Raw genomic sequence first — 13,724 nt, 5'->3', positions numbered from 1 at the left:
AGACAGTAACTTGGAGACCAGCTGCCAACCTGCATTTGTGAACGAAGCTGCTTCCCCAGGAGTTTTTCTATATCAATGAAATCACAAATCCAGCAAAAACAAAAAAACAAAAAAACACAAAACACAAAAAACCAATGAGAGCAAGGAGAAAGCAGTGTCCCCATGTGTGCATAATATTATGGTTCAAATAGAAAATATCAGCCCTGAGGGAATGAAGAATGAGGTGGTTTTTGTGTTGGGGAGGGTGTTTTTTAATCAAAATGGGAAATTCTTCCTGGAGAAAGTAGCTTTTCAGCTAGATCTTGGGGGGAAAATATAGTGTATATGAGTTGAAGGTGTGGGGTATCAAATGAGGACAGTGTGCTAGGTGGGTGGGATGGGATGAGAAAAGGACTGGAGGCAGGAATGAGTAAAATGTATGTGGGTGAGGACAATGACAAGCAGATTAGCTGGATTATGACTGGGCATGAGGTTGTCAAGGTAGAGTCAGTTGACAGAGGATGGGGACAGAGGTTGAGAAGTTTATACCTTCTCAGACTTCCAACTCCCTCACTACATTCCTTCACCTAGTAAGGCCCCTCACCCATATGCACTTTAATTTTATATTTCTGTAAAAATCTATGAATCTTACAGAGGGGCTCAGAAATTTTATATAAAAGAGTTTCTGTATTTTTAAAATAGTTAAGTCATCCCAGCTAAATTGAAAAACCCCCAAAGTGAAGAGGATTAGAGGCCATTTCAATAGAGAACATTCCACAACCCAGGTGAATACACACATAAATACAAAGAATCTTTTCACAAACCTAAACTTCAGTATTCTTTTGCTATCTTTTTTTTTTTGGCAACTGACATGGAATCTATGACCTTTTTTTTTTTTTTAAACTGACCTCTTGAACACCTTTGGATCAGACACCACCACACACAAGAATTTTCTCCATCAGCATTTCATAAATAGAATGTACCAGGAAAAAAAAATGACTTAAAAGGGAGATCCTCTCTTTTTGATTGTCCGTACTCCAGAAATGATGAGAAATAGGAGAGAGTCAAGGAAATAATAACCCACCAACAACTCTTTACAATAAATAATTTTTGTGTGAGCCTAATGAAGATGACGGTATCCTTTTACTAGGAAACCACACCCATTCTGCTCCTTCCAGCCGTGTGAAATAGAGGTGTTGTCTGACCACAGGCCTGGGAGCCAAGAATTCCTACCTTGCAATGCTGGCTCTGATACTGGGCTCCTTTGTGGTCTTGAGTAAATTATTTAGCTTCTCTCAGGTTCTGTTTCTCTATCTATTAATTTGGGAATCTTATATTGCCTAATATTGGTGGTGCTAAAATTACTTGATTAAGATTTGGTAAAGTATGATCGATGTAGAAAGCTTGAAGGAGAAAAGGTGGTGGCTCTTCCTAGGTTTTGCTTTCTAAATGAACATCTGTGAAATGGATTTAATTTTTGGTGTATGTGATTTTGTGTTATGTCATCAAAATAGAGACACCTGGATTCCTTGCTCCTGATAACTCACTTAAAAGCAATATCCTTGGTGACATGGAGCAAAGACCAGGAAATAAATGTCCATTTCAATGCCTTCTTTAAAGACCTATAGGAAAAAAACAAAACTTAATGATTTATTACACATAATGTGACTTCTAAAACATCATTTTCTGACTTTAATTGAACTTCATTTCTTGTGGTAGCAGCCCCCTGAGGGAACAAATGCAACTTAATGATGCACTATTGACAAACAACCCAAAGCACAAATGACTTGGGTTCCAAAGGCAAATGTACAAATTGATTTTTTTTTAATTTAGAATGCATGCCCCCTTAGAAATGATGTTACAAATGCTCGTGAGCTAGACGGCCCATGAACTCCTATTTAATCTACAGTATATCCAAAGTAAATTCAGGGAGATAGGAGATAAAGCCCTGTGGATGAACAGGGTTTTGTTGGTCGTTCCTGCCCAGGCTCTAGCTTCTGAGCTATAGGCTTCAGGGGAAGGGAGCTGCAGTTCTTGAATTGGAAGGTGAGTAGTTGAAGAGGGAGTATGTAATCTGCTGGCATTATTGGTGTTGGGGTGGGGGCTAAAGTAGTGGGAGTATAGGAGCATTCATAAATAGGATCTCTCTAAGTAATGGACTGTTACCTCTTACTGCTGCTGGCAGCTGCCATACTCCCATATATCCAAGTCTTAATTAAAAGGGCTTTAAAAAAAAATTAAGCTTGTGTCTTATTAGGGTAGGCCTAAGAGTTAAACTTCTTTTTTCTTAACTGTTATTCTACTGTCTACTTAATGAGATTCCTAACTTATTTGATATCATGCTTAACACTATTATTTTTAATGTTTTTATATTATTATTTAATGCTTATTGAGTCACACCAATGTATAAAATTGCATTGTACACAACTCCTGCCCAGTGGGTTTGGACTCCAAATTAGTGGGTTTTATTTCCTGTTAATTAGCTGAATCTTATACTCCCAGTCAAGCCACCTCCATTTCATTAACATTGAAGCACAGCTTCAAGTCATAATGTTACTTGTTAGGACAAGTTAGCTGTTAAACTTTCGCTTGTTAATACAAGTGTTTCAAGTATTGTTGTAATTGAAGGGTTTTGGCCCTTGGCCCAAACTTTTGCTCACCAGCCTCAATCAGGACTGTTGGAGAAAAGAAAATGAATTTGGCCAGCTCTGATCAGATTTTTTTTTTTTTTTGCTTTTACCTGTTTATAGTTTCATACTCAATATGATAATATTGTTAACGTTAATTAGGTACCTTCGTAGTGGTTTGGGGCAGGTAGATGGCTCAGTGGATAGAATGCCCAGGCCTAGAGTCAGGAAGACTCATCTTCCTGAGTTCAAATCTAGCTTTAGACACTCACTAGCCATGTGACCCTGGGCAAGTCATTTAACTCAGTTTGCCTCAGTTTCTTCATCTGTAAAATGAGCTGGAGAAGGAAATAGCCAGCCACTCTAGTGTCTTTGCCAAGAAAACCCCAAATAGGGTCACAGAGAGGCAGATATGACTGAAAATAACTGAATAATAAAAATAGTAGTAGATAGAGTACAGTCCTTGTAGGCAGGAAAAGCTAGATTCAAATCCTAGCTGTGTACCCTAGACAAAGGTTGCTTAATTATTCCAAACCTCAGTTTTCTCATCTATAAGGTGGCAATAATAGTAGCACTTAGCTCACAGGATTATTGGAGGATCAAGTATGCGCGCACACACACACACACATACACACATATATTCACATCTACATACATGTATATACACACATATACATGTATATATACATACACATTTATGTGTATATATTACATATAATGTATATAAGACTTTCCAAATCTTAAAACACTATGTAAAAAATGTCTGTTATTATACCTTACTACTACCTAGGACAGAGTCATCCTTTGAGCAATATATCCTTTCAGGAGCTTTCTCCATTTAGAAGCCATCTTTTGAATTAGTTTAGCAGAAAATTTACACACAAAAGACAGTGTAAATGGGGGAAGCTATTAACCTGACCTTGATAAAATGTCCAATCTTGGATAATCAAAGAATCATAGATCTGGAGCTAGAAGGAACCACATGTGTGTGCATATGTCTTTTAATTTCCCCATGGAATACTTTCAAAATAGAATACAACTACTGATGGAAAAGTCAGACTATTTTCTTTACTTTTTCAAGCTTTATTAATTATAAATATTTAGACTGACATTGGTTCAAAAATAAACTTGGTAAGTCTTTATGGGAATTTATAAATCTCCTTCTCATTCCGCCTAAGGTCCATCTCTGTCTGCTGAAACTTTTTTCTTCAAAAAAAAAAAAACAGGTCACATCCTCCATGAAGCCTTCTCTGATTCCTCTGCAAGAAATTATCCCTTAAGCCTTTGAGACTGTTCTATTTGGCCTCTCCCATGCCCTTAATTATTTTCTAGCTGATATAATGATTATTTCTGTACTTCTCTCATTCCCTGTACTAGAATGTAAGCTTCTCAAGAGCAAAAACAATGTCATTTTTTTTTAATCATTAGGCTCCAGCACAGCACATGGCCTTGTACAGAGAGAACTTAATAAATGTTATTGAATTAAATTGAAGGACAGAGAGATGGTACATGAGTGAAAAGAAGACTGTGTTTAATTCATTTAACTTTTCTGAACCTTAGGTTTTCCACCTGTAAAATGAGATGGTTATACTACATGATCTCCCTTCTAGCTCCAACCCTATGATCCTCTGTTATATGTATATTTGTGTACATGTGTCAGCCAGATCTATACCAAAGCTTAACATCTGTCCAAAACAAAAATGAACAATAAATGAATTCATGGATTGTGATTGATCTGACGTATGAGGGTTCTGCTCAAAAACAACAAAGCTCCCTATTGCCTCTAGAATAAAATATACATTCCTTAGCCTGGCATTCAAAGTCTTTCACAATCAACATTTGCAGCCAACTTTATTTCACCCTATTGTATTTCACACACTGTACTCTCCACCAAACTCAACTACTAGTTATATCTCAAATTCAGTATTTCATTATCCCTTCTCCATGCATTCACATAAACCATCTTCCCATACCTGGAATGCTATTGCTATCATAGTTTTTCAAGTGATTATTAGCAATTTTTGTTTCTTTTTCTTTTTTTTTTTAACTTGTCTGTTCGGATCCTTTGTCTATTATTCATTTGGCAATGTTTTTTATTCTTCTCAATTTGTAACTGTATCCTATAGCTTCTCGATGCCAGATTATTATCAGATATATTCATCATAAATTTTTTCTCTATAAATTTCTTTTTTTTATTTTGAATACATTGTTTTTGTATTAAAAATCCTATTGTTATATATTCAAATTCATCTATTTCATCTCAAATAGTTTCTTCTATTGGATTCAAAAAAAATTTTCTTCTCTCCATAGCTGAAATAAATATATATTATTCCTTCTTCTTTTAATTTGAACATGTTAAAATAAATGTTCCAATTGGAATTTTTTTAACATATAGTGGGAGGAGTGAACTCACTTTAAAATCTATACTACCATCCAATTCAAAAAAATTTTAAATAATCTTTGATTTAAAAACTCTAATATGCATTGGGCTTTATTTCTTGGTTCTTTATTCCATTCTATTCTTATTAATCAAGTGCCAGGTAATTTTGTTAATTACTGCTTTGCATAGTGTATTTTGAAATCTGTCAAGGTTCACAGAGTCTAGGTATAGAACTGGAAAAGATCCTTAAAAGTAAATTTACTCAGGGTAGTGGCAGCGACAAAGGAGAGAAGAGAGTGTGTATGAAAGATGTTACAAAGGTAGATTTGGCAGGATTTGGCAACAGATAGGATATGGAGAATAAAAGAGAGTGAAGAGTGTGTTAAATTGTATCTTGTTTTGGTCCTGCTGACACTACCATCCCTTCTAGTTAGTATTCTAAGTAAAGTTATAAGTCACCATTGTCAATAAGTGTCAATAACAGAATATAAGTATCAATAACAGAAAGTAAGATTGCAAAGGGGAACCTGAAGTCAGGTACAAACTGTCTCAAAGATCAAAGGAGCATAATTTATAAATTGTGTCATATATTAACCAAAAATCACATTCTAGTAATATGTGCCAGATCAGGGGAAGCCATTTAAGCTTTGCTCTGAGGGATTTTTTTTTTTTTTTGGTCCTATAGTATATAAATCTTAGACAAATTCCAGATATCCACAGTAAGACCAGCAGAATACCAAATAACAGATAATTCTGAAATGATGTGGATACATTAACTTTAAAGTTTTACCAAAAACTTAGAGATAATATGGATATGTTAATGAACTAACCCCAAGGAGGCACAAATGAGCTTTAGTCTGTTCTTCAAAAATAACCTATAAAAATGAGACCTCAGACTCCTGCCCCAGCCATCTTCCCTCTCCATCAGGATTGTGCTGCTAAGCTCCCAACTCTAATCCATGGTTAGTGATTCTCTGAGCTTCTCCTTCTCTGCATCCTCTTCCTCACACTACCTGCCATCCTTTACCACCTCATCCCCCATCCCCATGCTGTCTGCCTCTGTACCCCCTTTTACCCCTTGCCTCTACTTTCTGTGTCTGTCCCCCATATCCTCTGTGCCTTATTAAAACATGATTGCAGCTTCATTTTTTGCTGCCATTGTAGTCTTTCCCAGCAAGTACCCAAAGAACTGGTCATGCCTATGCCATTTCATAATTTAGTAAATTAGTTATCAATTCAAAAGTCAAGGATGATACATAGGTTTTTAATCTGGGTGACTGGGAATATGATATTACCTTCAACAGTAATAGGAAGTTGGGAAGAGAGGGTGATCTAGAGGGAAAGTATGAGTTTGATTTTGGATATGTTCAGTTAAGGATGTGTACAGGACATCTAGTTAGACATATCAAATAGGCAGTTGGAGAAGCAAGACTGGAAGTCAGGAGAGAGGTCAGGACTGCATAAATAGATCAGAGAATCATTGGCATAGAGATGTCAATTGAATCTACAGGAACTAATCAGATCAAGTGAAATACTATAAAGGAGGAAGAGAAAAGTGCCAAAGACAGAGTTGTAGGGGATATTCAGAATTAAAAAAGAGTGACTTTGATGAAGATCCAGCAAAGGAGACTGAGAATTATGGGTTAGACAGGTAGGAGGACAACCAGGAGAGAACAGTATCCCAAAATCTGAGGAAAAGACGCCAAAGTGCCAAAGGCTGCAGAGAATTCAAAAAGGATAAGCACTAAGAAAAGGCTATTAGATTTGGCCATTATGAGAGCATTAGTAACTTTGGATAGAGATGCTGCAGTTGAATGAGGGAATTAGAAGCCAGACTACAGAGAGTGGGAGAGGAGAGGAAGAGGAGGTAATGCTGGTAGATATCTTTCTTAAGGAGTTTAGATATACCCAGTTGAGTTTAATGTATCTACACCAAACTCTGTCTGTGAATGTGTATGTGTGTGTGTGTTTAACCCTCTTATGCCCATTTTAGGTAAGATTGAAGTTCCTCTAAGTTCTATGTCCTCTTCCCCCTCCTCCATGTTTGTTTAAATTATGAGAAGAAATATTAGAAATATTTCCTCCTCCTTGCTTCTTTTCACACTGGTGTAGTCCTCCCTTTACTCTTCCATTTCTCATGTTAAAGCTCTCAAAAGAGAATCAATACACACCCCCACCTCCACCCAGGACCCCTCTTTTTCCTTACCTAAATCTTTCAGTACTTTTTGAAAACATTAAAGTTTCTGAAAGGATACTTGTTTCTTCTCCCTCTCTAAGAATGTTAGCACTACATCATCATATAGGCACTTACTTCCATTTGCACAAATAAATTTACCTTTCTAGGTTTCTCTGGACTCCTGTGTTTGCATTTCAAAGTTCCTACTCAGCAATGATTTCTTCATCAGAAATGCCTGAAAAATCCTCTTTTCCATTAAAGGTGTAATTTTTTTTCCTGTAGGATTATACTCAGTTTTGACAGGGTAAGTTATTCTCAGATATAAACCTCTATCTTTCCCCTTTTGTAGTATTGTGTTCCAAGATGTTCTCTTCTAATAGAAACTGTTAGGTCTTGTATGATCCTCAATGTTTAACTGTTTCTTTGCGGATGCTTCTAGTATTTTTTCTTTGATGTGGGAGCTTTGGATTTTGACTAGAACATTCCTAGGACTTTCCTTTTGGGGTTGCTTTTAGGAGGTGATCAGTGGATTCTTTCTGGCTTTGTTCTGCCCTCTGGTTCTAATAAATCTGGGACATTTTCATTTATGATTTATTGAAATAGGATTCCAGGCCTTTTTTCTTTTTTTTCTTTTTTTGGTCATAAGTTTTTAGAGAATCCAGTGATTTTTAAATTATCTCTCTTTGATCTGTTTTCCAGGTCAGTTGTTTTTTTATACCAGATATCCTGTTTTTTATTCTGTTCTAATATTTCTTGCTGTAATTTTGTGTAGTCTATTATAGTTTTCAGGAATTCCATTTCTTGGTAAGTTTAACGTTTTATCTTCTAAGCTACTTATTCTTTAATTTTCCTTAAGAGCTTTTATTTCATTTTTATTATCCCTAGCTTCGTTTCTCACAGGTATTCATGTAGTCATTGTAGAAAATCCATTTTTTCTCTTTAATCTCTGCTTACAACTCTTAATGGAGCTAGATTGCAATAATTTTTTTAAAATGCTAATTGGTGTCTTTGATTTGCTTATCTCTCCAGCTTTAATTCCTGAATGGGGTCTTTATGCTAGGCCCAAGGGCCCTGCTGCATTTTTGAGTGAGATAGTCTGTTCTGAATGGTCTGTCCCTTATTTACCTGGTTCTTTTGCTGACCTTCCTCTCCAGGATTCGGACCGCCCTTGGGTCTTTGAAGTCAGGAGTGCTGAGTCTTCAGGTCCCCTGAAACATATTAGGATTAGTGTTAGGGCACCATAATGGTTCCTGGCCTCTGCTGCTGTCCCGCAGATTCCCAAGGTCCACTCCCCTGGGACTTTCTGACCATCCTGGGAATTTCTCAGGAGAACCTTCTGCTTCTTGATCCCTCTGTCCCTCTAAACACAGAATCTTTCAGGCTTCATACTTCCCTGGCTTTCTTTGCTTTCCTGATGCTTGCTTTGCTTAGGGTCACATCTTATCTATTGCCCCTTGTGACTGACTTTTTGTGCAGTTCTAGGATAGAAGAAATCATTTACTTTAGTTTCTTAATGGATCTCTTAATCGTTATTTCAGCCTTGTATGACCTTCAGGGTTTTGCTGTATTTGGTGTGTGAGAGCCATAAGGGATTTAGGCATCCTACCTCTTTTCAGGCATCCATCTTAGCAGGAAATCCTAGAGGAAAATTCTTAGCCAAATAAGGGCTCACAAAGGACAAAACAGATCATTTTAATTATACAAAATTAAAAAACTCGTAAATGAACAAAAACTATGCAACTAAGAGAAAGAAGCTATCAATTAGGGGAAAACCTTTGTATCAAATATTTCATGAGTATTTGATATCCAAGATATATAGGAAACTAACACAAATATATATCACACTAAGATCATTCCTTAGCCTTTAAGTAACAAAAGGATACAAACAAACACTTCTCAAAAGTAGAATGGAAAATTATTAGTAATAGTGTAAAACATTTAACCTAGGGTCCATAGATCTCTTTGGATCCATATGCAGTTTTCAGGGGGTCCATGAACTGAGATGGAACGAAAAATTTACATTTTCATTTTCACTAACCTCTAGCTGAAATTTAGTATTTCCTTTGATCATAAATGTAGGCAACAAACATACTTCTAAGGAGAGATCCACAAGCTTCACCAGATTGGCAAATGAGTTCATGATACACAAAAAAAGTTTAAAACCCCTGATATATTAAAAAAAAATCATTCTAAATAACTAATAATAAGAGAAATACAAACCAAAACAATTCCAGGGTTTCACCTCATACGTAATAAATTGCCAAAGATGATAAAAGATAGGGATAATCACACAATGAGTCAGTACTCAAGCCAAGAATAGAATCCTTGAGTCCCAACTCTGTTCTGTCCTCTAAAACATACCACACCCTCTGAGAACACTAAACTAGAGTCATGATCCACATTTTAGGCCTATTCTTAGGGCACCTGTGAATCATTTAACCATAGTCAGGTAATTTATTTCATGTTCTGTTTGCTTCATTTGACCCTCACTTTGACTCTGATCTATGGAGTGTATATAATTTTCCTGTTTTCTTCTCAAGATTTGTCTCTGGCAGAAGTATGAAAGCAAACGAGCCTTGAAAATAAGCATCAGGAAGAAGAAAGAAATTTACATGATAATTTTGTTGTCTATTTGAAAGGAATAGCAGGTTGTGCATAGTAGATTTGCAGTTTTATGTACAATCATCTTTTTTATTGTACTATGTTATGAAAATGCTTGTTTTATTCCATCAATTAAAATTTTTTTAAAAATTAAGTATAGGAGGAGAAAAAATAAGTATCAGAGTTCAAGTGAAACCTAAGTTCCATGGTTTTCTTTTTTACTTTTTTTTTGCCAAATAACTTAATTTTTGAAATAGGAAACACAAGATTATTTGGTATGAAGTATGTTCAAGTGCAGAATCATAAAAGTCTAAAGTCAAAAATAAACCAGTGGATTCATTTCTAAAAGACAAGGAGGCAAAAGGCATATCCCACAGTTACAGTAAGTAGCTGGGCTTGAGGTTTATCTATATGACTTCCTTTTGTCTGTGTAAGACATTATGGCAGTGCAAATCAGAGTCATTATTTGTGTCCTTGCTATTAAAAAAAAGAGTAAATGTTAGGAAATCGAAACCAAAATCAAAATAATAGAACCAAATCAAAGGAATATTGGAAAAGTAATGAAGACCTACAATAAAGCAATATTGATGCCTCCTCTCCTTTTAAATAAGTGGATTGATTTTGTTTTGTCATAGATTCAGTGCTATCAGAAAATAGCATTAGCTATTAGTGAGATAGAAAGATAGCTTGTGTGAATTGATAGAGAAAATAGTGGTTATTATTATCAGGATTTAGAGTTAAAAGGGGCCTTAATGGTCACCTTGTCCAAACCCCTCATTTTACAAATGAGGAAACTGAGGTAGAGAGGAGTAAAGCAACCTCTTCAAGATCATATAGGAAATAACAGAACTCATGACTACATATCAGGCATGTTTTCCCCTGTACCAGGTATGATTTGAAAGTTAGAAGAGCAGTTGGATGATAAGAGTAGAAGAGAACAAATCTTCACTAGATTATTCTAAAACTTCCCCAAAAAATTCCATGTGGAAAGTAACTTTATCCAAAATAGAGGCAATGTTACATAGTGGTTTTGTCAGAAAGACCTGGATTCCAATTCTGCTTCTGATACTTATTAGCTATGTGATCCTGGGCAAGTTATTTAATCTTTCTGGGTCTCAGTCAATTCCTTGGGCCTTATCTACTAAATGAGAGATGGATTGTGATTTACATTGATGGAGGAAGGTCCCACTCCAGGAGTTCCCTACACTTAAGAAATTATGAATCCTTCTAGTATTCCCTGTTCATCCAAAATTAATAAGATACTGATCTTTCACTAACAATAGGCTATAAAAGATGACTGGTTTATGAAAGAAAAAACCTAAAAAGAATTAATATATAAATTGAGAGAGAGATCACATTGATTGGATAATCAATCAATGAGGCCTGTTCCAGATGGGAATAGTTGAAAGTTTCAAAGAATTTCCATAAAGTGAACAAAACATATTTTAAAATTTCAGCTTGAAGGGTGAATTCCCCCAAAATGAATAAACTCTCTAAAGAAAAGAAAAGCATTTGAATATCAGAAAAAGTGACTGCTAATCTTATCCTTCTGACTTGAAGGGAAAATGCCCCATGTTTTCTTTTAATGTCTCTTTTTTTTTTTTTAAGAAAAAAAAAAGCTACCCCCACCCCCCCAAAAAAATTATTCAGAAGGGTATCAGAAATCATTGTTGTTGCAGTCTGATCAAACTGCTGCATTTGTTTCTGTGGCTAATGAATCTTTACACACTGACAGGGGGTGGAGGGGCACACATTATCCTGGAATGCCCAAAAGCCCAGCCAAATAAATGCTGCTGAGATCAGAGCACTGAAGCAATTAGAAGCTGATTAAGAGTTTATCTTCTTTACAGGTGGGAAGGAAAGAATGAGAATGAGGTGGGTCGGTGTAAGGAGACCGGCAAGATCCATGTGACTGTAGATCTCAAGTATTACCGGCCAACTGAAGTGGTAAGAAAGATCTCTTGCAGCCAAGTAATCTAATCACTCAGCCAACAAATTGCTGCATTTGGCTAGCTGTCTGTGAAAATGGTCTAAGTGAACTCCTGCTGCCAGCCTTCAAAAGCTCTCCATTCAGCTCCCTGGCTAACACTCCTCAGCTGGCATTTCCCATATCAGAACGGAATGAAGTCAATTGGAGATGAGATAATCTTCCCTCCACAAAATGCATTGCCCTGGAAATAGAAGATCAGGGCGTACTGCACAGGTGTTTGCAGGAAATAAGAATTGTATCCATACATGAAAGCTGTTCTGGTTTTTAGAGGTCCACTAATTATCATAAAATAGGGTTCTGCTTTCCTAAACTCTACCAAACTAGAGTCTTATCATTTCAATCTGAAGCTGCATTGAAACTGTTTAAGACATATCAGTGCAGTGGTGAGAACTGGGTGATGAGAAACCTAGTAGAGATACCGGAATATAATATGGAGTGGTAGATTTGGAGGATGAGTCCAGAATTGATAGATTATTTATTGGAAGGCATACTAAATTGTGAGAATCCTATCAATTTGAAATTGTTTTGCTTAGGTTTTGAATTATGCATTATATTGATATGTCTTTCTAGGCCAAATTCCCATCTCAACTATATCCAGCAGGGAAAGGGGATCTCCCGTTGAGGTGGATCAAAAGGAAACCTAGCAATTCTTAAATACACTTCATAATGTTCTGTTTCTAGCAAAAGGGTAAATACATTTAACATATCTGTATATACTTGAGGAAAGAAAGGAAAGGAAATGCCCAGCACTTAATTTGTAGGGGTGTAATGTCAATGCATTGTACTGGTATGGGGAGTTGTCCAGGTCTTTGACAAACAGCGAACAATTGTTCACTGTGCATTTGGAGAGTGGGTGTGCCAAGAAAAGGATGTGCTCTGTCTCCTGGGGAGGAAGATACCAGCCATACTGCTGCTGACGCAGCATCAACTGTCTGAAGAGCAATTGAGTCTCCCTGGCATTCTCTTCCTGATTGGAACGAGGTGCCACAAGGGCGTAGTTGTCCTGGGGATTGCAAAAAATCACTAAGTGCACACACAACACACATACATGCACACATACACACACACAAACACACATGTGCACACACTTTCTTTCCTCTGCGCACTCAAATAAATATTGCATTTCAATTTGAGGGGTGACAAGCCATCCAAAATGAATAACCTCTCTAAATGTAACATGCAAAAATCAGAAGAGCCAACAGAAGAGGCCACTCCTTAAAATTATTTGAACGTGGCAACACCAAAATAGTTTCAAAAGCTAGGAAGTCATTAAGAATGGATTGTCTGTCATTCTTACTTAGGCAAGGTGTGGGATTGATAAGAACACAAAACAAAGGAGATTTCTGGACAGGAAAAGTACACTTGGCCTAATGAGTCTGTGTTCTTGAAGTCCATGTCGACCCCTCTTTCCTGCCTATCCACCATATCCTCCCTCAATTCCTTTTGTTCATTCGGATGGCATCGTCATACCTGTTTCACAAACCTAATCACAGTTATACTGTCTGAATTCAACAGTTGTACTCTGCTCCAGATGTTTGTTGTTCTTTTGCTGAAATGATTCTTTCCCTGTCTTACCTTTGACTGTTTAATTTCTGGTTTTGATGCCCCTTTTTCATGGTTGTTGTTAAGCCCCTCCATCAGCAGCATGAACAAGTAATTTAACTCATTCCCCTTAAACTTAGTATATTCCATAGGGCAGACTCCTTTTCTGTAGTGCGAGTAAAACCTCCTCAGGCTTCCCTCAGAATAACCAGTTTTCTTAAAACTTGGAATCAGCCTGACAGCCTTACGCTGCATTGTCTCCAGGGTGATAATATCCTTCCTGTTGAAAGGTGACCAAAACTGAAACAGCATTGTAAATGAGCTCTCACTTGTGTGTTGTACGGTAATAACCAACGAATGTATAGCCTCACAAGATCCAGAGATCCTTTTCAGCTAAACCCTTGTCTAAAGTTTATCAGAATCCAAAGT

The 13,724-nt window shown here is 36.6% G+C and overlaps 1 protein-coding gene across 2 annotated transcripts in view; it reads left to right on the top strand.

Annotated features, from left to right (window-relative positions):
- Positions 1-13,724, top strand: part of GMDS (GDP-mannose 4,6-dehydratase) — a 786,198-nt gene that overhangs the window by 655,054 nt on the left and 117,420 nt on the right. Inside the window, exon 9 of one of the 2 annotated variants that reach the window (XM_027842109.1) lies at positions 11,614-11,710. The exons of the other annotated variant lie outside the window; for it this stretch is intronic. Within the exon in view, the coding sequence (XP_027697910.1) occupies positions 11,614-11,710 (97 nt within the window). The remainder of the gene's footprint in view (positions 1-11,613; positions 11,711-13,724) is intronic. 2 annotated transcript variants of the gene reach the window in all.

Source organism: Vombatus ursinus, unplaced genomic scaffold (genome assembly GCF_900497805.2).
Source record: "Vombatus ursinus unplaced genomic scaffold, bare-nosed wombat genome assembly UNPS02000577.1, whole genome shotgun sequence".
Lineage (NCBI taxonomy): Eukaryota > Metazoa > Chordata > Mammalia > Diprotodontia > Vombatidae > Vombatus > Vombatus ursinus.
This window is presented reverse-complemented; position numbering and strand designations above follow the sequence as displayed.